The sequence below is a fragment of the Parasteatoda tepidariorum genome, chromosome 5 (assembly GCF_043381705.1).
Source record: "Parasteatoda tepidariorum isolate YZ-2023 chromosome 5, CAS_Ptep_4.0, whole genome shotgun sequence".
Taxonomy (NCBI): domain Eukaryota; kingdom Metazoa; phylum Arthropoda; class Arachnida; order Araneae; family Theridiidae; genus Parasteatoda; species Parasteatoda tepidariorum.
In genome coordinates this window covers 59042996-59069270 of record NC_092208.1, presented here as the reverse complement: position 1 = coordinate 59069270, position 26275 = coordinate 59042996, and the positions used below count along the sequence as shown (strand labels likewise).

Genomic DNA, 26275 nt, shown 5'->3' with positions numbered 1-26275 from the left:
TTGTGACTTCAAGAGAATAGAAATAACCGTTTCTACCTTCTAACCCCCTCTTTTTTTTTTACTTCTCTAATTTTTCTTAGTCTTGATTTTGTAATATATATTTTAGTTCATAGTTCTTTATGGAATATTTTGAAAACCAATTAAGTTACTTTAAGAGGAGACAGAAAAAGTAAAACACTACAAGTATTATTAAACTATTTACTTAAGTAAAATTGAATTGAAATAGGTCTCTTAAAAAAATCAGATTTATAATATTTGTTCAGATCATTTTTGGTAATAAGTAATTTTAGCTAATTAACGAATTGCAAAGTCGCTATCCGTAATTACTCCTATTATTACTTATTTATTTATTTCAATTTTAGATGTTTCATTTTAATGAAGTTCATTTACAGTTTTTCAATTAAATTACTTGATATCATTGTTTATTATAATGCAATTATAATCCGAAAATTTTAAAATATATTATTTCTTGAATTGCGAGTACGATACGGAGTACTACGTTAACGTAGCTCGAAATTTTTTTCCTCCCAATATTATAAGCATACAAAAGAGCATCAATTAATTGAGAAAAAAATAAAATCATGAAAATTGTATGAAGTTTAGGTTTTTTTTTCAGTTATTTTCTTCATTTATTTATTTGCCTATTGAACTTCTCCTCAATTGTTCAAATATTTGTTTCAAAAATATGTGAACAATTAAATTTTAGTTAATGATTTTTGGTGGATAACTTGTTTTTAAAATTGGGGGCAGGACCTAAACAATGCTTTCTTTCCTTAATACTTTTCCAGAATTTTCCATTCTCGTAATTTCCAAAAACTCTTGTAATAAATTCAAAATTTTTGTTAATCGCAACAAAGCGCAAATAATAGTCTTGATTACAATTTTTTGTTAATCAACTCTCTTTCGTGTCTGCGAGAGCACTTACTGACGCAAACAGACGCAAAACTAAAAAGAAGAAAATAATAAAATAATATATGTATAGATTTTTTTTTCATAAATATATTTTTCTTAAAATTGAGATTTTCGAAATAGTTTGAATAACATTAATAATATTATACTAGTAATAGTACTAAATATAATGCATAATAATGAAAAAGAAATGTATAATAATGAAAAAGTAATGTATAATAACGAGAAAGTAATGCATAATAATGAAATAATAAAAGTGATGTATAATATAATGTAAACTTAATATTGATTTAGTCTGATCGAGAACGAAAACCGAAGAGTTTCTTTTGAAGCGACATTTATTTCTTTCAGGTCTGGAAAAATAAAACCAATCTCGCCTTTTTAGCTTACTAGAAACGTAAATATTTTAAAAATATTTTATTTAATTTTATTGTTTAATTTTAACCTTTATTTAATATGATACAGAAATTCATGGTAATTCAATAATTCAATTTCAAAACTTTAACGATATTTTATTTACTGATAGTTCTATAAAGAATTTTAGTTCACTAACAAGATCTGCATACCTGCAGCAGGCACAAAATGAAACAACGCATTTATTTTAAAGCTTCAATATTCTGACTAATATTTATGTACGTTTACATTTTTAGGCTAACATTTAATAAGATTGGTAGTAGTTGGAAATAAAACAGATTTTAACTTTCTCTTTGAAATATAATTATAAATATTAATTTTATTGAAAAAAATGTTAAGTATTTGGTATTTAGATTTTTATGAAATATTGTTCGTGAACATGAGAAAAGAAGTAAGAATAAATAAGAAAGTAAGAAATAAAATAAAATAGTAATGTATAGCACTTAAGTTTTATTAATTTTTTGGTCACAATCATTGTTTATTCAAATAGATTTGCTTATTCTTTATAAGTTGAATGTGCTCAAATTACTTTTGTAGGTACCAACTATAAGCTACTATACTAGTGTTAAATTTGGATTCACGACTTCAATTCCTTTTAAGAAAAGTTTCCGTAGATATAGTTATTATCTGGAATGTACTTTGTTGAAATTGCATTTGCAATTTTAAGTTACACACATTTCAGCACAGATTTAAAATAAATAAATAAATGAAATAAAAGTATTTTTAGAAACAAATACATTTAAAAAAGTTTCTTAAAAATCTCTTTTTTTCCATAGCCATTTTTTTTCTGGCTAACTTCTAACTTGTTTCCACATTTCTTTTCGAATTCTTTTTCGAGGATGTCAATAAAATCAAAATCTCTCTTCTTCTTTATTGATAGCTTATGTGTTTCCCACTATACATTTCATTGTAAAAATTTCAAAAGTCATTTTTCTCCAATTTTCTGATTTCAGTCAGCCAGCTGATGCATTTTTTGAAAAGAAGTTTTTATTCCTTTGTGATTTGCCTTAGCTCTCAATGCGTCACGCTCCCTTTCCTGGATCTAGACCCTTCATCCTTCTGCTTTTATTCTATTGAAATACACTTCTCTATTATGTTCAGGTTTCAGTGTTGCTGACAATCACAAAATGAAAAACTGTAGCATATCACAAATAATGTACGAGGCAGGGGAAAAAACTTTTTGTCAAGGAATAGGACAACAATTTTTTTAGGCATGTTCTTGAATGTATATTCATCACATATCTAAGGTTTTATTTAAAGTTTAAACCTCCGCAGTATCACTAAAATATCATACAACATTTGCAACACGAATAGTACGAGTGCTCTTCTATTTTATTATTTTTTGTATCTTTACAAACGCATTGTTCAGAAGTAAATTCAGCTTATAATATAATTCTTCACACTCATACATATATATATAGTTCCCGGTCTTATCCCGAGAGCAGAAGTTATCGAAACGAAACAAAAAAATTCCTTGATAAGTTAATGCTTTATTATTAAAATAAGTAACGGAATACAACAAAAATAATAATTCAGTGTTTTTCAAATCTTAATGATACATGTTTTTCGATACAAGTCTTTGGGTTTACTAATTGCATAGCGTACTAATATGTAGATCGCACTAAATGTTATGGAGGCCTAGATTCATTTAAAAGTAAATTATGGTTTGGACTACAGAGCTGCCATCTATTAGTATTTATTTCCATTATACCGTGTGTAGCCTGTACCTATTTATAACATAACTTATATTTTATTTCATGAAAAATTATTAAAATAATTAAATATCATATCTATTTATTTGTATGCTAATTTATTGCGAGTGTGCATTGGTTTTAACAATAAAAGAAGTTACAAAAATTACTAATAGAAAAAAAAAGAGGTCATCAATCGTTTCCTTCAAGTACTAAGTTGACTAATCATGCAACTTTTCATTTTTTAATGTTTGATGTTATGCATTGTTTATTATTCTTAAGTTTCTAAAAATTTATAAATATTTAAATATCTAAAGCAACAATCTATTAAATTTAAATTAAATTAAAATTATTTAATACTATTCCAAATTGTTATCAAAATTACCAGCAGATGGCAGCACGAAAAAAAGGACAATGAAAACAGTAAACTCCTTCAAGTTTTGAAATATGGGTATAGCGCCATCTACTGAAATTTTATAAACTGATTGACTGCATTTCAATTTATTGCCATTTTAGTTATAAGTATTATTTTTTTTTATGGCATTTAATTATTATTACCTCGTAAATTATAAGTAGGGAAATAATGTTAAAGTTTATAATTTATTAATAAGTGCATAATTAATTCTGTTAACTGCGTTACATGCTAAATATTGGAAAATAAATAATTGGAAAAATAAATAGCTTTTCTCAGGTCACAAGGAACATTGAAAAATAAAATTCACCCTTTAAATTTACTCTCTGTCTATAAAAATCTAAATTTTTATTTTATGCCCTTTTCTTAAACAAAGTTATGCACAAATTCATGCGTCAATTTTCATAAAAAAATGGTATTTATTATATTAATCAATTCTGTATTTTTTATTTTTATTTTATCGTTTTCAATTTCTCTCTCTCTCTCTTTCTCTCTCTTTCTATATATATATATTATATTATATTAACAACTTCTATACATCCCATAATAAATACTTACTTTAAAAAATGAAATTAAGTTTTAAAGGCAGAAACAAATATCTTACTTTCGCTGCTCTATTTTTTTTATTCTATAGAAAAAATTAAAAATTACTGAAAAGTAAATAATTAATAACAGTAAACTGATTTATTGTACTGATTTATTGCTAAAAATAAAATATAGTTAATATAGTTGCTAGTTAAAATATAGTTAAAATATAATATGTCAAAATATAGAAAAAACTTGGAAAATAATAAAGTTTAATAAAAAGAGATGAAGAAAAATTATTAAAATAAAATATTTTTACGAATATTTAAAAAAAAATAATTTAAAAAAAAAAAAATTCTTAAGAAGACGGAAAACAAAATAATGAAAAGATATAATCTCGTCATAAGTTTACACAATTATATCCGCAAAAACGATTATATCCGTTTTCTAATACTGTATTAATACATCCAAAGTAAAATATACCAATACAATAGTGTGAGGAGCGCTCAAAAAATTGAAACAAAAATAGAAAATATAAAGTAAAAAATATACCAAAACATATCAATCAAAAAACAGAAAATAAAATGTAAGAAATATACAGAACAAGACATAAAACGTAATCTATAACGCGAGTAGCGAGTTCTATTGAACTTACACGTACCAGACTCATTAAGAATGGTTTAAAATACTTTCATAACAAGCTTGTCAGATTACAAAATATGAAAACAGAAGAGCAAACAGAGGTTAGAAGCGTAAATAGAGGGATCTTTTATGGCGCGTTATTATTGCAGTACTGAAGCGTGCATCTATATTAGTCCCTAGAAGCGTGTTTTATTTGTTAGTTACCTAGGATTGGCTCGAAAATGGATGCGCAAGATAATATTATACTGGATAGTTTAATGTTTCTAATTCCTGAAATTAATTTTTAATTATACAATTTTAATGATTTTAGAATATTGACATTTATTTAAAAAATGATACATAATTTGTTCGGTTTGCGCAGATTTTTAGCCATCGGTTCTCCCGAATTGAATTTGCACTTGGGAAGAGTATGAATGAGGTTAACAAAAAAGTTTTTAGTAAATTTATTACTAATAATAACATTCACTTTACTCAATAATTTTGTATAGAACATAATTACCTTAGTTGGGTATTCATTGTTTGTTATCAAATTTTGAAAGAGTTTGTCTATTTAATTTTTGGATAATTAAGCATTGCTACAGTTTTTAATTCTATTCATTTGATTAAAAATGGTATTTAAATAAATTTTTTAGAAACTTCAGAATGCCAATTATTAGCTGACTTGCCTTAAAATTAAAATAATTTCTTTTATATTATAAATCAACAATGCAGATATTTTCTCCTTTTTTAATATCTAAATCCAAAAAATTAGAATTAATATTATCATTATGATTACGAAGCAAGAGTAATTCCTCAGGGTAAATATTATTTAACGAAATTGTATAATCTTGAAATTTAAATATAATAAAATCATCAATAAATATAAAAACAAATTTAATAATAAGAGTATACATTTTTCATAATGGTGTAAAAATAAATTAGCTAAGAAAGATAAAAAATTTAATCCTTGAAGTATTCCATCAATTTGAATTAAAGCATGTTTTCTATTGTAAAGATAATTATTAAAAAGACAAAAACTAATTAGAATTTCCCAATAATCGAAATTGGAATTAAGGATATTTTTAAAATCATAGTAATAACTAAAAAGAATATTTTTTAGTTTAGAAAAGGTAATGCTATTGAAGAGATCCTGAAGATCAAAGGTCGCATGAGGAATAATTTTATTTCGTATAATAAATTCTGAAATCGGTTGATTATTAGTGATAATCCAAGAAAAACCTTCTTTAATAATATTGTTAACAATTTTATTTAAGTAATTAGAGTTAATGGTGCCAGGTTTTGTTTAAGTATTAGACACACATGTGACTAAATTTTATAGGAATTGTTAAAGCAAGGAAATTGAACATTGCTACTTTTAATTCTTAACGAAAGCTAAAAGCTTTTTGATGAAAATATTATTATTTAAATTACTAAGCCTAAGACTTTTACTATTTTTTAACTCATTATTTAAAAGTTTAACGTATAATTTTTCTTACAGAAGATTGAATAATTATTGTTAGCTTTGTCTATGGGGGTATTTGCAAAATTTTTTTGTAGTTGCTGAATTGATCGATCAATTTTAGAAAAATGTGTTGAATTGTTACCGTTATTTAAGTTTCTTTTACTATTGAAAACAAAATTTTTTAAGTAATAATTCTATGTTATTTAATAAAGTATTTTACGATTATTTTTTCTTCCTCTAATAGAAAAGGAAAAAAAGTGTCTCTTGTGCTTTCTGGTCGGTATTAACATCAAAATACGTAGTTGAACAATACAAATACTTTTGATCATTAATAATTTATATTATTAATTTGTACTAATAATTTACTTTACATCTGTTGTTTTACAAGTTGTTTCTTATCAGAAATCCGAGTTATGTTATTTTCAACTTAGTCTTGATTTTGATACGGATGCAAAATTTCGAAATATATTTTGGTACAGAAATCAATTATTATTAAAAACTTAAGCCAGTTTTGATCTAAATCATAAAATGTAAAATTTCGTCCTAATTTCATGTCCTCCTGGCTACAGTGCCATATTATAGCCAGTATAGTATAACTAGTATCACACTATAGTCAGGAATAGCTATTGCGCACATAATTCTTATCTACAATTAGCTAAATAATTAATTAATTGATTTAAATATCAATGAACGGAACGCTTGAAAATATTTAGTATGAATGAATGCTTTTTTTTCCTTTTTCTAAAGCGTAATACGCTTGAATGCTTATTTTTTCTAATATGGGTTTTGTCGTCTATTATGAATTTTTTCTCTCGTATTAAGTAATTTGGGTTTGGCATGGGCCATAGTTTCGATTACTTAATGATATAATACTAAAATGGATTTTTTGTTGCATTTTTTTAGAAATACATGTCGTTATTAGGTAATCTTCCTTATATAAAAGATCAGAATCTGTCATGGAAGAAATCAAGAAGGAAAATTCCTAGATAGCATATTTCATCTGGAGTTCCTTGTCTTCAGCAATAAAATTAACTTCTGCAAGATGGTAAGAATATGTTTTTTTTATTATAATTATTAGTAACTTTTAAGGAACCTTACTAGCAATTAAAATTGCAAAAAAGCTCAGTTAACTATTTATCGATATTTAATATAATTTCAATATTATAACCGACTTTAAATAATTTGTTATCGGCTTTTTTTTGGAAAAGGAAATAGATAAATACTGTGGTCTTAAAAATTCAATCTGTGTATAAATGAATGTCTGATAGTGTGTGCATTCTTTGGACTTCTGAATCATCTGACTGAAAGCGTTGAAATTCGGCATACAGATACTTCGAAGCACGAGGGATATCACTGTTGTCATTAGAACCAAAGAATATATGATTAGAACATTCTAAGAAGAACCCATGGGGAAGAAGAACCGGTCAAGAGGGATGAGCGAAAAACGAAATGGAATTTTCTGATTGGTTAGGCGTCAGTCATTGTTTTAAAATTTATTTAATAAGCAATTCAGTTCATCAAATATTTTAACGAAAACATCAGGGATATTTTTCATCTTATAATTCTATTTAATCAAAAAAGGTTTATTGCACATACTTTCAAATTTAATTATTTTTTATTCGTTATGTCAGATAAATCGATGAGTAGTATTGTAAATTACACTACCCTATAATGACTGGATATCAAGAACAAAATTAAATATGTACTAAACCCTATATCGTTTTGAACTTTCTTTTAAAAAGTACAGATACTGCTTAGAAAATTGCTTCAAACTTTTTGCGTTTTTAAGATATTTAAATCAAATTGTTTCCATTAGTTGCCAAATACGATTAACTATGAAACTATAGAAAATAATTTTAAATTTTTCAATTTTTAAAAAAAATTTTTGTACCCAGATAAATGACCCGAATTTGACAAATAAGTAATCCGAACGGAATTAGTGGACCATTCCTCGGTATTCCCAATACTAATGGCTTTATTTATTTATTTTTTTTAAAAATATTAAATTCCTGGTATTCCCCGTATTTTTTCTTTTTTAAGATTAATGGCCACTGCCTAACAATCACTTGCCCAACATTTCCCACCTTTATGTTTTTTAACATATGGCATGTAGTACACTGATATTTTTCCTTATGTATTCTAATATGTTTCTGTTGATCTCTCCATTGATCATTAATAATAGACATAACAACCTGTTAAAATCAAATCTATATATTTTTCATTAAAAAGCATATTTATTGAATAAAATTTGTTTCTTCAATATTAATCCAATTATGATATCCACCACCTAAAACGAGACAAACTATCCAACCGTATAATCCTCGCTGCACGAACAGGGTCAAATTTTCACTAATAACTTTAATGAAATTTTTTACCTTAGTGATTGGCGCAGTATAGCCATATCTGCTACTTGTGCCAATAAACTTCAATTAACCAACCAGCTTATCAAATGAAAACACGTAAAATTGTACTCAACAAATCAAGTCACACTTTTTTCCTAAAAGGCGTTAACGATGACGCTAACGATAGAACATAGATAATCCATGACGTTAACGATAGAACAGGTTTTATCATTATGGACAAACAGAATTAATTAATCAAATTGCTGCTTTTTTGTTTATTGATAAGATTGACAGTTTTAAATGACATAGTTATAGGTAGTTTCCCGCAAGTCTTTCACGAAAGATTTGGATACTTTGATTCTTAAAAAACTTACTTTGGTTCTGTAAAAAGATACTTTGGTTCTGTAAAAAGATACTTTGGTTTTGCAAAATTGGAAATATTTATAGTTTCAGTGTACAAAATATATAATTAATTTCAAAAATAATTAATTTTCTTAGAAATTCTCCATCATCATTTTTGTTGTGGCATGTCTCGTATTATTTGCAAGTATCAGCAATGCGGAAGATAAAACTGGAGTAGAGGAACGTCAACATCATCATGGACACCATCACCACGGACACCATCACCATCATGGTCACCATCATCATCATGGACATCATCATCACCATGGACACCATCATCACCACGGACATCACCACCACCATCACCATGGGCATCATCATCATCATGGTCATCATCACCATCATGGCCATCACCANATAATTCTATTTAATCAAAAAAGGTTTATTGCACATACTTTCATATTTACTTATTTTTTATTCATTATGTCAGATAAATCGATAAGTAGTATTGAAAATTACACTACCCTAGAATGACTGGATATCAAGGGCCAAATTAAGTATGTACAAAACACCATATCGTTTTGAACTTTCTTTTAAGAAGTACAAAAAATGTCTCAACTTTTTTGCGTTTTTAAAATATTTAAATGAAATAGTTTCCATAAGTTGCCAAATACGATTCACAATGAAACTATGAAAAATAATTTCAATTTTTCAATTTTTAAAAATTTTTTTTGTATCCAGATAAATGACCCGAATTTGACTCCGAAGGGAATTAGTGGACCATTCCTCAATATTCCCGATACTAATGGCTTTTTTTTAAAGATTAAAAGCCCGATATTCCCTGTATTTTTGCTTTTTTTTAGATTAATGGCCATTACCTAACAATCACTTGCCTAGTATTTCCTACCTTTATGTTTTTTAACATACGGTATGCAGTACACTGATATTTGAATAACCATTGATCATTAATTATAGCCAAAACAACCTGTTAAAATCAAAGATATATTTCTTTCATCGAAAGCATATTTACTGAATAAATTTCTTTTTGTTCACTATTTATTCAATTATGATATCTACCACCTAATACGAGACAAACTATCCAACCGTATAATCCTCGCTGCACGAACAGGGTCATATTTTCAGTAACAACTTTAATGAAACTTTTTTACCTTTGTGATTGGGACAGTATAGCCATATCAGCTACTTGTGCTAATAAACTTCAATTAACCAATCAGCTAATCAAATGAGAACACGTAAAATTGTACTCAACAAATCAAGTCACACTTTTTTCCTAAAAGGCGTTAACGATGACGCTAAAGATAGAACAAGTTTTATCATTATGGACAAACAGAATTAATTAATTAAATTGCTGCTTTTTTGTTAATTGCTGCTTTTTTGTTAAGTTTTAAATGCTATAGTTATAGGTAGTTTCCCACACGTCTTTCACGAAAGATTTATATACTTTGATTCTGTAAAAACTTACTTTGATTCTGTAAAAAACGTACATTGGTTCGGTAAAAAGATACTTTGGTTTTCTAAAATTTGAAATATTTACAATTTCAGTGTTCAACAATATAAAATTAATTTCAAAAATAATTAATTTTCTTAGAAATTCTCCATCGTCATTTTTGTTGTGGCATGTCTCGTGCTATTTGCAAGTATCAGCAATGCGGAAGATAAAACTGGAGTAGAGGAACGCCATCATCATCATCATCATGGACACCATCACCACGGACATCATCACCATCATGGTCACCATCATCATCATGGACATCATCATCACCATGGACACCATCATCACCACGGACATCACCACCACCATCACCATGGGCATCATCATCATCATGGTCATCATCACCATCATGGTCATCATCACCATCATGGTCATCATCACCATCATGGCCACCATCATCATGGTCACCATCATCACGGTCATCATCACCATGGGCATCATCATCATTAAAAAAAGCTGTGGCATAATTTTAGACTTAAACATACCAAAAATTAAAATACTTATTTTTTACTGTTTCCAAGTTGTATTAATGACCATAACATACCGTCTTTTTGTGTCAAATATTATAATATAAATCTTAATTATTATTATCATCGCGTTAAGCCCAGGTAGTTAATAACTTCAAACTTTTTAACGTCAACTCGAATGGTCACAGAAAATTTGATCACGTTAAAAGTAGTTCCCATAAGTTCTGAATTCAGTTACTCAAAAACCATACAATACAGTTATTATATTAACAATTTGAGAAAAAATGGGCCAACCTGAATAATTTGAGCTAAAGATCAGATCTTCACGTTAGAGTATTCAATTTTAATGGTTCGGATGGGTTACCTTAAATATGCCAATAAGTTAGGGTAGACGATATTTTAAGTTTCGAAATCAGACACAAGAACGTACTTTCTCTGCAGAAACATATCTTTTTTTTCGATGGATTCGGATTTTTGACACCCAAAATAAAGGTTTTAACCGCAATCTGGGGGGCTGTATAGTTTGGAGAGGAGAACGATCCAAAGTTTGGACCGCTTGATGTTAATTTTACTTTTTGCGCATTTCGCCATTTGTCGAGAATTTTTTAAGCGAAATAAAATATTTTTCCATAGAAACGTAAAATTCGTTTATCCAAAGATAATTCCATGCAAAAAATAAATTTTGGTATTTATTATATTTTATTACTTTATTTAATAGTAGTAAAAAAAAACTTTGTAAACATTTTTTACATCAATTTAAAATATTTAATTTAACATGGCAAAATCCAGAGTTTGAGTAAAATTGGTCAAATAGTTTCTGAGAAATCGAATTTTAAAGAAGTCGTATATTTTAAATTAAATTTCTCTGAAACTATTTCAGCGATTTCGCTCAAATTTTGTATTTTGCAATTTAAAATTTCGTTCTTTAAAATGATGAAAACTGTTGCATACCTTACAATTCAAATTTTTTTCAGCTATTATTAAATAAAATAATAAAAAGAAATAAATATTTACTAGAATAGACTTTTTTGCATGGAATTATCTTTGCTTAAACTAATTTTGTAATTGTGTGCAAAAATTTTTCTATCCGCTTAAGAAGTTTTCGATATGTAGTGTAATACGAAAAAACACTAAGGGATCCAAACTTGGACTGCTCTTCTGATCAAACTATGGAGACCATATTTTCCAGATTGCGTTTATCCCCTATATTTTGGGGGCTAGAAATTCGAATCCGTTAAAAAAAGGTATAGTTATTTCCATTAGAAATTTCAGGTGCATTTATACCATGCAAAGTACGGATTTAGGTACTTTACGGTCTGTATTTTAGACTTCATGTGTGTAGAAGACGCAACGCACCAGATTCGCTATCGTTGGGGATTTGCCTGATAAATTTATAATATGACTGGTGCAGCATTGAGATTCTTGGTGTGTGCAGTAAAATCCATGCTTTCTACTCAAGTGTAGAATTTAGGAATTTTTATTAAAATAAAAATAATACAAATTTTACAGTCAACGAAAATGTTGGAGCCCTTAAATCAGTATTCTGCTCAGGGCCTGAGTTCCTCTTAATCGGGAGAAAATTAAATCATTTTTAAATTCTTTATTCTTAAAATAAAAACAACTAATTGCTGTGGAAATTATAAAGAGACAAGTAATTAGATTAGATGAAATTTAAAAAGTTTACGAAAAAGCGTGAGTTCATTTTGTTCAAAAAATGCTGTATGTAAAAGTTTTGTCTCCTATTGTTTCAGCGTCTCCCTGAGGAAATAAGTGAATAAGTAATATGAATTTTTCAGAATAACTTTTGAGAGTGAGGGAGAAATAACCACCCACATTGAACTAAAGATAGGGAAATTATTTTGGAAGAAAACGTTTCCTTGCATCCCTATGAAATTATCTCCATTAATGATATAATAAATTATCTCACTGATACGGCTGAAAAAAACATTCTACTCATATTTAAAAATAAAAAATCCTGATCCTGTTAAATATCATCTCTCATTAATAAATAATTGTCAATTACTAATTTTCTTATCTGCCAGAGGGAAAATACAACAAATCAGAATGAAACAATACTACACAATTTTCCAAAGGTAATGAAATCCGAGTACATCTTAAACAAAATTTCACGTTAAGCTTATTCAAGTACTATGGATGGTATTTTCAACGCAATGTGGTGCTATGTGGTTTCATGGGCTAAGAGTTCTGGAAGCAGTTTCAGGGGATGGAGAACGATAGGCAGAAAGAGGTGCTCAGTAAGAGGTGAGATATATTCTAAACTATCCAAAGTATTAAGCTCAAAAGCTAGTGAAAAAAGACCAAGGTGAAAATGTATGAATGGCAGAGGAAGTAGAAATAAGCTGATCAAGCTTCTCCGGCTAGTGGTGTATGATTGTGAGCGGAGATATGAGGTCTTCCAATATATTTGAAATCAAATACGAGGGTTTTTTTTTTAGTATGGGCCGTTTGAAAATAAGCACCAAATTAAAGAAAATTTTTCAGAAACAAATTTGTTTTCAGATTCTACATACTTTTCCTTTTTTCAGAATTGTTGCCAAGTTTGTTTAAACACTTATCATACCTTACGACTAGATTTAGAATACCCTCTTCATATAAACTTGCGGCCTGCTCCGTTAACCAAGAGGTCACGGCCATTTTCATATATTTGTCATTGTTGTAGTGATTGCCACCAAAATGATTGAAATATCAGGAAATTGCTCAGCACAAGGCCTGAACTGTGGGAAGGGGTGGTCCAAAACTTTCCGACCAAAAGAGTCCAATAAAGCTGGGATCTGAGTTGCGGAAAATGTCATTGTCATAGTGTAGTAAAATTCCCTGTCAGCATGGCAGGGAATATTGCTACTTCCCAAGTCGTAACTTCACAAATCTGCCAGTGAATGTATGTAGCAAACAGGTTTTTTGCCGACTAAAAACGCACCACTTACCGTATCTCGTGGGTGGCGGGTAATTTGTTAAATTTGAACATTTTAAAGACACAGTACTGACCGTACAGTTTACCTACACTGCTGCAACTGAGCACAGTTGTTCCCACCGGGACACAATACGAGCACTCGTTGCGACGCACACGTCACCCATTAGTTTATACAACGAAACCCCCCTTACTTAAAAAAACAAAACAAAAAAAAACAATCTTTAATAAAAAAAAAATATTAAGGAATAAGATATTGCGTATTGAATGAAAAATTAGAAAATAAGTAACAAATCAATTTGAAAATACAGAAGCAGTTCCTAAAGCAGTTGGTAAGCGATTGCAAGAAAAGTGGAATAGCCCCCCGGTGTCAAATTAAATAATTATTTTACATAATGCATGTGCATTATTTTTTAAAAATGAGGAAAACAAAAATCTATCTTTTGTTTTTATTATTCCCAAGGACAAAATTTTAAACTTCTCCATACATTACAATTAATTTTGACAACTCATAATTTGTTTTATTGATTTTAGCTAATAATTTCACTTTAAATTAAAATTATGAAGTAAAGGTAAATTCTTCATCATATTTTGTTTTTAAAAAGAATTTTAATGTTTTATATAAAAATTCAAATCGTTTTTTTATTTTTAATTATTTATATATGTATTTTTTTGAGGCAAGTAATTTTATTATTTGTTAAGACAAGAGATTTTAATATTGATACTTCATTTTGAATTATACTTTGTAAATCAAAATAATTGATCTAAATCAGAAGTAAAAACATTTCCTATGTTAACATAGTATCTAAACAGTTTATCCTAATCTGTCATTTGCACTTATAACTCTTTTATAACTAGCTTACAAAATAATTATTCATTTATTTAAGTAACATTGTTCATTATCTAAAATATTTTGAAAGAACGATTTTTTTCTCTTAACAATAATACGCTTGAATGCGTATTGTTTCTAGTAAGGGTATTGCAATCTATTATGAATTCTTCTCCTACGTTGAGTAATTTGGGTTTGGTTTTGGTCAATGTTTTGATTATTGAATAACATAATACTAAAATAGATTTTTTGCGATATATTTTTTCTAGAAATACATGACCTCATTAGGTAATCTTCTTTATATAAAAGATCAGAAAATGTCGTTGAATAAATCAAGAAGGAAAAATCCAAAATAGAGCATTCCGTCAGAAGCCTAAGTTTCTTGTCTACATCAATAAAAACAACTACAGCAAAATGGTAAGAATTTGCTTTATTTTAGAAAAATAATTTGTTAATAAATTTTAAGGTACTATGCTTGAAACTCCACTTAATTATTTAATGATGGGATTTTAGGCTCATTATTTACTTCTACAAATTCCTTGCTATTTTTTTCATCGAATTAAAGAAGAAACTAACATGCAAGTTGTTTTACATAAATTAAATGAAGTCTGCAGAGCAATGTTTCAAGACTTTTATTTTTTTATTTTTATTATTTTTTTTATCGTTGCAACCTTGCATTGAAAGAAAGTGGGTGGGTATTTTCCCTAGTACAAAATGAGAAGTTCCAGCGAAATTATTACATGTTTTTATATGTTTTGATTTTATACTTATGTGAACTGTTTTATTAGTAATAATATTGCAAGACTATTTTGCCCAAGATTAAGAAAAGCTATAAAAATCTTTTGCTCCAGAAGAATATTTTATTTTTGTCTAATATCAGTCTACAACCGATAAGTGCATTTGTTTAAGTTTTTATTGAAAATCTAGTTTAATTACAAGTGTATAATATTTTTTCTTAATTTTAATATTTGCAATGGTCCAGTTAGAAGGGACTAAAATGGTTTTGTTGATCTTGTTTAAATTATTCTAAATAATTGAGTATTTTTAATAAATGATCATTATGATGATGTATTGCTTAATCTCAATCTATTGTTAGATATAAAATTTTTATGATCATACTTTCTTGGTTAATAATATACAATTGAAGCTAACTATACCTCAATTTTTATTTTTATTTTGTTGTAGTAAAAATAGAGCCCAATTGGGGAAAAGAAAACGAAATTTTTTTGATATTATTTTCCAATTTCTGAGAATAATCTTAGCTTTATAAGTTTACCGTCATATACAAGCGCGATTGTCGAATATACTTCAACTCAATAAAAACTTATTTACATATTTATAGAAAGAAAATATCGGAAATCAAATCTTAAAAAGTGCTGGAATTCTGTGTACCTTACATATTATGAAAGAGTGATGGCATTTAAAATCCTCAAAATGATGATATCGAATCTAAAATTTCTTCCTTCTCAGCAGTTTGACAGCCCTGGGTGGGCCCTGGCTTTCTCCAAAAGTTTTTTCCAGTCATTTCTACATCCCCAATTCTTAACCCTAAGAACGTTTAGGTCCGAATTGTTATTTTATAGTTATCCTCTGGAATTTTTCAATGTGATATATAGATATTTTTGAAATTATATTAGGAAATAAAACTGTTTTCCCTTCGTAAAAGTGATAAGACGTTCAAACTTAAACTTGTGCAAACAAGATAAAATTTTTTGAAATTATATTTATCTTGTTATGAAACGTGATCCATATCTAAACTATATATCTGCTAGCAAGAAAGCAGATATTTTTAATAGAGAAAGTATTTATTAATAAAAATTTGTTCTGTGAATATTTGTAATTTACAAAGAATAAAGATAGTTTTAAAACGATTTTTTCTTATTAGAAATTGTCCAGCCTTATTTTTGTTATGGTATGTCTCGTGCTTTTTGCAACTATGAGCAATGCGGAAGACAAATCTGGAGTAGACGCACGTCATCATCACCATGGACACCATCACCATGGACATCATCACCATCATGGTCACCATCATCATCATGGACATCATCATCACCATGGACACCATCATCACCACCACCACGGGCATCACCACCACCATCATCATGGGCATCATCATCATCACGGCCACCACCATCATCATGGGCATCACCATGGCCACCATCATCACCACGGACATCATCACCATGGGCACCACCATCATTAAAGAAAGAACTTTAGTTTCGCTATAAAATTTAAACATCGTATTACACAGAAATAAAATACTTTTTTTTACCGTTTAAGAGATGTGCTCATTGACTTTCAGATTTTCGTATCATGGTACCCCATAATAATCTAAAATGCATTAAAAAAAAGAGTTACGAAAATTTTGTCTAAGAAATAAACATAATCGTCCCATTGGCATTACGTTTAAAACAAGAAATTTTGTCTAAATTTTCAGAATGTGAAAAGAATATTTTAATTTGGTTAGAATATTTTTTTCTGACAATAAGAGGTTTTTACTATTACACAAGTCACCGTATTATTGTAGCTATTATTACAAATCTCAAACAATTATAGAACTTAATTCAATAGTGCTTAAAAAAACAATCTTTTTATTTAATTTTTTTTACCTTTCTACTTAAAATGTACTTTCTGAGGTAGCAAATATTACAAAAACGTTTCATACGCTCATTGTGTTTTCCTTTTTATGTATTTTTCAACAAACAAAGCAGACTTAAAACAGTTTAATTTTATTTTGTTATTTAATTAAGATAATTTTTATAATTATTTTAGATGTTTAATTACAAATAAGTACAAGTGTAAATTGTGAATAAGTACTTAGAACTAAATAATTGTAAATAAGTACTGATTTGAAAATTGGAAGTGAGCCGTGTTGGTAGATTTTACCTTTAACTCAGAAGAAATCACCGGTGTTCCACGCTGTATTTAATAACTACAAACTATTAATATGCTAAATACAGGTAAAATAATAAAAATTTTGCGTAGAGTTTTTAAATATAAATATATAAATATATTTTTGAAAAACTTACTTATTTATGATGCTTGTCTTTCATGTATTTTTAACATTAAACGACAAAAAGACATAAAATTTTAAAATAATCTATCAAGATTTCTATCTTCTACATTCAAGATTTCTACGTATTCTATTTGTCCTCATTATAGGAGCAATGTTGTCCAACCTAATTTGGTGCCCGTGAAACAGAGGGTAACAGATCTGTTCTATTGATACCTGAATGGCTAGTGTCAATCGGGAGGGCATTGAAAAATAAATATTGACACTAAACTAACAACAATTAACTTATATACTTATTTGAAGTCATAGAATGCATAAATTTTTGTCGCATTTTAGCAACGACGAGAGGTGCGTGACTGAACATATACTATTATTTTAAGCTATACTGTTATATTACAAATATTTATTTTTTAAAGGTTTGATTTAACGTATACTATTTTAAAATAAGACGAAAAATATGTAGAGTATTTTTGTAGAATTTCTAGAAAGGTCAACCGAATTCCTATGAACAAGATTATTTTAATTTAATACTAAAATGAATTAAACATATTCGAAACTACAATTTTCAAATGGTTAAAGTAGGTAAAAATAAAATCCATCTTTCTCAGACCAAAAGCGAAAAAGGAATGGAGCAGTTTTTGTAACTTGTAGTAGGAGGAATTTTGTTTATGGCGTTTGCAAATTTTGGGATTATTATTTTGTTTTTTCCAAAAAATTATCGAAATTTCAATTCATGGCACAGAGCTCCAAGTTAAATTTGAGCACGCTATTCTACAAAAAGGTGAAATTTTGAAAGACGATAATTTTTATTTTGCTATGAAATCCAGATTGAAGTAATCAGGAAATCTTTAAACTTAGTATTTTCTTTCATCAGTGAGTTCTAGCATTTATTGCTGAATTTTTAGCATTGAGGTAAGCATTGTCACTTAGTGGTTAACGCAAGCATATTTCGTAGAATGCAAAATGTTCTTCTTCTTCTTTCAAATCCCCTTTTCTAGCCTAGCTAGACAAGGTCCATGAGATTGTTCACCTTCAAAAAGTCTAAAACAAGCAAGGGTCTTTCAATTAGGTCTTGTTTTAAAAGACAGAGGCAGTCCAGTAGATGTTCAGGGGATGCCTGGGCCGAAGAGCACTTGGTACAGAGGGCAAAGCACTTTTCTCCTCCAGAGTACCTCAGTGATTTCAGGTGTCCACAGCGGAGACGTGTGATGGCGGTTTGAGACTGACGGTCGTTGTCAGCTGTCAAACAGCTACCCGGTATGGTACCCTTGTACCAATTGTGACTGGGTGGAGTGAGCCATGCTGATTGATTTTTGGCTTCAGCAATGGAGAAGAGCTCTGAGGATGTAAGAGACACTGGAGGATGTCCATGCAAACAACTTCCATGCAAAATGTAAATCTATCTAAAGAAGTAGCTTAAATATCGATTAAAGGGAAAATAATTTAAGTATCGATTGATCATAAATCATCATAGACTTATAGCATGAAGACAATTTCTACTTGCAGTGGTCAGAAAATGCTTGAAATTTGCATTAGCATTAAGGGTATACAGGTGTTGTTACAACATCTTCTAGCTAGTCGGATAGTGATCGGAATTGATATATTCTTGCGGCGATAAATTCTATGTGTAGCGGTTGATGATCCACTGAAACGTTTATTACCATCAGACATGGAATCCCATTTGAAATGTGCAAATTTCTATTGACGTTGATTTCTATGTGGTGATAATGTGACTATTAAATTTTACTTATTGCGATTAGAAAATCCTTAGAACTTATACTGTAGCCAAGTACAAAGATAAAAATATAACCATAGATCTTCAACTGGTAGAAAGTGATGGGAATTATTATTATCTATGAATTCTATGAGCGATATGGTGATAAATTTTGTTTTTACCAGTCTGGAAACTATTGAAAATTGTACTGTTACCTAAAACAGAGCACCAGTTGAACTTTGATCGATTTAGTTATTCAAAAAAGGATGGTAAGGTCTACTCACGATAACACTATAAGGGGAGGTCAACAAATAATACCACTTTCTGAACGAAGGAAGGGGTTCGTGAAATTGTGACAATTTATAGCAAGGGGGAGAAAGGGGCAACGAAAAATATGACATTACACATCTGGCCAAAATAAAATTATTTAAAAGCGATAAATAAAATATTTTTTGTTGTTGATTTACAGAATTTTTTATATATTTCTTCAAAAGAGTTTTCAAAGAATTTTTTATATTTTTCACACATCTAATCATTATTGCTGTTCTGCTCACAAATGTTACCGAAAACACGTCATATGCCAAAATGTCATATGATCTACAATATATGTTTATATATGAGACATTTTTTTAAATATATATGAAACTCCTTTTTAACATATCGTATAAGACACTTTTTTAACAGTGTGTCGAATAAAAGTAACAGTTTATTTAAAGTTTTTTATTATTTAAAAAAAAACATTTCGATTAAGATAGCTCCGGAAATTTTTTTTCCCCTTGAATGACCATGCCTCTAAAAAATAGAGCTATATTGAATCTGTCTTTTATATTATGTAATCTGGTATTCAATTTTTGTTTAAGGTTTGATTATTAGAATGAAACAATGTTGGATTTTTGCAATCCTGTTTTGAAATAAATGGGGACGACAAGAGACAAACAAAGTATTATATAGGACAGGATATATTGTTCAAAGATATCAGAAATAAGATAGTCAAATAATCTTGTAAAATTTGAATTCTACAGATAGGAAGTTTTACCTCCGAATAAAATACATTTAAAAAAAATTGTAAGGGCATCTTTTCTTTTTTTGAAAGAATATTTTCCTGGAAAGCTAATGATATTTATACTTAATCGATTTGGTAAAAATGTTATTTAGAATTTCATCTGTAATATTCATTCAAGAGTTTGCGAGGCTGCATAACAAGTCTTCATTATTTGTTTTGTTGATTGAAAAGGAAACAATAAAATTTTATTTGTTTAATAAAAACCAAATTACCAAAAATGAGCGATCCCAATAACCAAATTTAAATTTTAAAAATATGTGAGTAACACAGGGGGAAAATATTTTGCTCTATGGTTTTCTATTAAACTATGCATTAGAGTTGAGTAATTGACCGTTGAGCAATTAACCAAATAACAATTAGTATCGCTATGTTTCCATGTTCTCATGACAAATCAATGCCTCTGGGGGTACTGAACTGGAGATTGATCATTCTCTGATTCAGGTCAAAATTACGATCTGTGGATGAAGGAATGGATGTATGAATGGGTCCGCCCTATAAACGGGCGTGACGTATGGGTGTGGCAGAAGTCGAATTCTTGGCCATAGATGGCGCCACTGAGAAACAAGAACATTCGCACCCCTCAGCCTTAACAGGCATACGTCAATAACAACAATCACTAACTTTATTTGTCGATTCACTTAACAGTTTTGATACTGATTCGAACTAATTGATCACGAACGGAATCCGTCTGTTCGGAAATTATTATTCCGAAGAGTCACGTGACTCGAATCATTGATACGATGTATTGCATTTTCTGATACAGATCATTGATTCCAGTTATTTATCTAAATCATCTAAGTGAGTTTGTTAGGTAGATTTGAATCTCTTGGACTATTTGTTTCACAAAGTGTTAATTTAGGTACTGATCTTCTCATTTAAAGGTTATTTATTATTTTTACTAAAGTTAAATGTCATGTTCGTAAGCTTACATTACAGCAAATTTATGTAATTTAACTAAACCATTTTTTTAAGGTTATTTTAAATAAGTTACTGTTAGGTTATAATTTAAAAAGGTTTCTGTTCGCGAAATAGTGTAAGAATTTTTTTCTTCTTCTTAAGATTAGTTTTCTGTTTACTTTTGCATGCATTACTTAGTCGCTAACTATTAAAAGCTAGACAAAAAAAATTTAATTATATCTTTAATTTTAATAATTGCTGATTTCTTTTCTTCTTATTAGCAATAATTGCATTAAAAAAAGTAGTGAGCAACACCGCAATTTCCTAACGAATAAAATTCAATGATCAGGTCACGAGGTAGCTAAAAAATTCACGTTTAATTTAAAACCTTTCATTTCATTCATGCAACAGTAAAACTTAACTCTGTCATTGCAACGAACGAGATAGCTCGTCTTCCAGGTATATTCATTGAGCACTAGTGCTNAATGATCGTTCTCTGATTCAGGTCAAAATTACGATCTGTGGATGAAGGAATGGATGTATGAATTGGTCCGCCCTATAAACGGGCATGACGTATGGGCGTGGTAGAAGTCGAATTCTTGGCCATAGATGGCGCCACAGGGAAACAAGAACATTCGCGCCCCTCAGCCTTAACAGGCATACGTCAACAACAACAATCACTAACTTTATTTGTCGATTCACTTAATAGTTTTGATACTGATTCGAAGTAATTGATCACGAACGGAATCCGCCTGTTCGGAAATTATTATTCCGAAGAGTCACGTGACTCGAATCATTGATACGATTTGTTGCATTTTCTGATTCAGATCATTGATTCCAGTTATTTATCTAAATCATCTAAGTGAGTTGATTAGGTAGATTTGAATCTCTTGGACTATTTGTTTTACAAAGTGTTAATTTGGGTACTGATCCTCTCATTTAAAGGTTATTTACTATTTTTACTGAAGTTAAATGTCATGTTCGTAAGCTTACATTAAAGCAAATTTATGTAATTTAACTAAACCATTTTTTTAAGGTTATTTCAAATAAGTTACTGTTAGGTTATAATTTAAAAAGGTTTCTGTTTGCGAAATAGTGTAAGAATTTTTTTCTTCTTCTTAAGATTAGTTTTCTGTTTACTTTTGCATGCATAACTTAGTCTCCAACTATTAAAAGCTAGACAAAAAAAATTAAAATAAATTATGACTTTAATTTAATAATTGTTAATTGTTTTTCTTCCTATTAGCAATAATTGCATCAAAAAAAGTAGTGAGTAACACCGTAATTTCCTAACGAATAAAATTCAATGATCAGGTCTCGAGGTAACTAAAAAATTCACGTTTTCATTTCATTCATGCAATAAGAAAACTTAATTCTGTCATTGCAACGAACGAGATAGCTCGTCTTCCAGGTATATTCATTGAGCACTAGTGCTGCATTAGTGAGTATTGTTGTTGATTGCAATTAGTTTTTTTTTCAAAGTTAAATTTTAAATAAATTTACTCCAAATTTTAAAATAATCGATTTTAAATTTTAGAGGAATATATTTTAAATTTTAAAGGCATTTAATTTAAATTTTAAAGTAATTTTAAGAGAATTCATGCTTTATTTAAATTTTAGTGCTGAGGAGGAACTTATAGCACAAAGGGTGGGATGAAAGCGCTATTGCTGTGAAGTTTCATACAAAGAATATTTATGTTGCCAAGGCAACTAGAACACGTTCCTTAATGTCGAAATTTAATATGTAATGCAACGCAAACAATTAGTTTTTTTTATTAGGTTAGCAATGCTAATATCTATAAAGTTTAGATGTTCTATTACATTAAATTTAGGTAAGGAGCAAGCTTGTATACATACGGTTACCGTCGAACTTAGTTTCTATTTAACATATTAATCAATTGCGGACTCACTTTCATTAGTTTAAGATCTAGCGATAAATTTTTCATTTCTCATGCTTACCATGTGTTAACTGCAATCGGTAAATATCATCAAGATGTTATTCATAATTAAAATTTATGATTTTTTGATATCAAAATTTATAATTTATAATTTTAAAATAAAATTTCTAAGTGAAATTCAGTATGCTTTTATATTAAAAAAATACTGATGTTTGTTTTAAGATTTTAACTGTTATCTAAATGGCAACCAGTTTTAGTAGATTTCACGAGCATTTTTCTTAAACAAGAATGCCTAACTATTATTTTTAATATCTAGTTAACAATCTAAACAAACCAGGTCTGAGCAACGATTTTAAAGAAGCTGCAAAAGCTGATCCTGAGGTGGACGAGCAATAGCGAGCAGGGAAAGATAGACGCTTAGCAATTTATGTGTTGATATAGTACCTTTTTACTCTATCAGGATTGTGTTACACCAGGATCTATTGTACTCTACCTGAATCTATTGTATTTATATTACCTCTCCCTCCCTAATAAAAAATGATAAAATTTAAAGTGCATTGATATATCTAATTTTGCGCAAGAGGTTTTATATCTAAAATTTTGCTTTATCTTCACTTTAAAGTATTAATTTTGAATTAAATATGATCACACACTTTTATGTTCAAAAAAATCGAAATATGCTTCGAAAAAGTTGAAATATGTTTCTTTTAATAAATATATATAAATCTGTATATCTGTAAAAATGTAACATAAATTATACATATGTTACAAGAGAGCTTTCAAGCTAGGTTTGAATGACAAAAAGTATTAACATGTATTCCCCTGATCTGAGAAATACAGAATTTCGATTTATAATTCTTTTTTGCAGCAGAAAAAGTAGTTTTGAAAATGTATTAATTTTTATTAGAGATCCTCCATCGTCATTTTTGTTCTGGTATGTCTTGTGCTATTTGTAACTATGAGCAATGCAAAAGACAAGCCAGGAGTAGCATCACCATCATGGTCACCGTATTATATAGGACAGGNTTTATTAGAGATCCTCCATCGTCATTTTTGTTCTGGTATGTCTTGTGCTATTTGTAACTATGAGCAATGCAAAAGACAAGCCAGGAGTAGATGCACGTCACCACCATCATCCTCACCATCATCATGGAAACCACAACCATCACGGACATCATCACCATCATGGTCACCATCATCATCATGATCATCATCATCACGAACATCACCACCATGGTCATCACCATCATTAAGAAGTTGTGGCTCTTTTTTAGGAAAATTATGCAAGAAAAGCTCAAGAGATACGCATACTATTTCGTACAATTTTACTAATAGCAAAATTTGTTACCTTATCAACTTTCGAAAGATTCATTTCTGTTGAAGCTCATTTATTGTGTTTTTCAGAAATATGGACTGCATTTATTGAGCATGTCAGTTTTTTTGAAGCACGTAATTATCATTTATTTGGTAATCATATATATAAACAAACATCATTTCCAACTCACCACTATGTAACTAAGTATGAATAATATTATTTGATAAATTGTTTTGTATTTATATTATTTGATTTTGAACAATATAATCCAAATAAATTTTCTTCTTCGTACTTAATGTGTTTTGTATTTCATTCTAATTGGGCATGCAGCAGTTATTTCAAAACACCTATTAAACGTGTCAAAAGGCATAAAAATGATCATCTGGAAACTTTTTCTTCAAGAAATTTGTACGTATTTAGCACTTTCGATCTTACTTGGTAAATGTGGTGCAGTCTCCAAACCCATAAGTTCCAACAAGAAAATAATTGGAAAAAAAATTCAAAACTAGTGTATGAAATTCTTTAACTGATTCTCAAAGTAATTTCAATAAATTAAAGAAAAATAAAACCTGAAATCGTAACATTAAAATTGCAAAATTAGGCGATAATAGGAGGTAGACTTTAAAAGTAAATCTTTCGATATTTCGACTTCTTTAAGACAAAATAGTTTTTAGCTAAAAGATGTTAATTAAGAAATGAAGTCCAAATATATAATTTCAAACTCTAAGATATAAGCAATTTAGATATAAAAAAAATTGATTTTTAACAGAAGAAAATTTAACTCTATTATAAAAATCGAAGTGTATACTGAGAAAAAAGTTTAATCAAAAGTATCAGAATATAGTTGTTTGTAGGTAGATAGGTTAATGTTTTCCGAAACTCTTTGGTAATGATTTTGGGAAAATTAACAATTAAATATGGCTTTATAAAATAGATAAAATTTGAAAAATGTGGTGAAATTTGATATTTTTGTCATGATGCCTAACAGCATGGCATAAAAACCATTTGCTTGGTTAAATTTACTTTTCAATTTTGTACGAAATGTGGGGTGATAACAACGATAATTTTGAGAACCAGAACTTCCAGAAAATTATTCCCGTATGAACGGAAACATTACTAAAAAGGTTTGAAATACCGTATATTTTGGTTTTATTAACCAGAATTATGCTTTATTTTGCCAGAGATACTATTACCATACAGTACAGAATTATTAACAGAATTTATTTCGCTAGTCTTTCAGAAATTTGCCTTAGTTTAGTTTATATTTTAATTAAAGCAGATTGATATTCTTCTTAGTTTTTTAAAGAATAATTAAGTTTTGATTAATTTGTGTAAAAAATGAATAAATGTTTGAGGAGACAAATTTGTTCTATCCTGTCTTTATAAAATGTGGTCACTTTTAATTTTTGTAATTTGGTTTTCTCTATACAAAATCATGTTAATGAAGGTCATAGAGAGAAGTCAATTCAAACAATATGAAACTTTAACAATTTATTTATTTAATTATTTATAAAAGGAACATTGACTGACTAAAGCTCTTGGTAATGCATAAATTAAGTATATTGACAACTAATTTGATTGCTTTTTATGATATTTTTAGAAAAACATCTCATTCAATGCACAGAATTTTTTTTTTGCAACACAAGACTTATTTTCACTCGCAAGACTTATTTTCAATCGAAAGAAATAATTTAGAAAAAAAAATGTTTGTAAATAACTTAAAGCAAATGTAAACATCTGTGGAAAAACTTCAGAACTAATTTCAATGTAGAAAATAATTTGGAAAGAAAAACAATCCTCACGATTCATCAAAATTTTGAATCAAACTGTTAAAAGCTGTACTAAAAACGTGGTTCTTAAACAAATTTTTATTGTAAATTTACAGGCTGTAATATTCCTTGTAAGACATTTAATAAATA

The 26275-nt window shown here is 28.7% G+C and overlaps 1 protein-coding gene across 1 annotated transcript; it reads right to left on the bottom strand.

Annotated features, from left to right (window-relative positions):
- Nucleotides 1-10379: 10379 nt before the first annotated feature.
- LOC139425658 (serine-aspartate repeat-containing protein F-like) lies at nt 10380-24822 on the bottom strand. The gene is made up of 5 exons (XM_071181061.1): nt 24792-24822; nt 24184-24306; nt 18642-18825; nt 16441-16667; nt 10380-10687 (listed from the first exon to the last, which is right to left on the bottom strand). The coding sequence occupies exons 1-5, from the start codon at nt 24820-24822 to the stop codon at nt 10380-10382; spliced, it is 873 nt and encodes a 290-aa protein (XP_071037162.1).
- Nucleotides 24823-26275: the final 1453 nt, after the last annotated feature.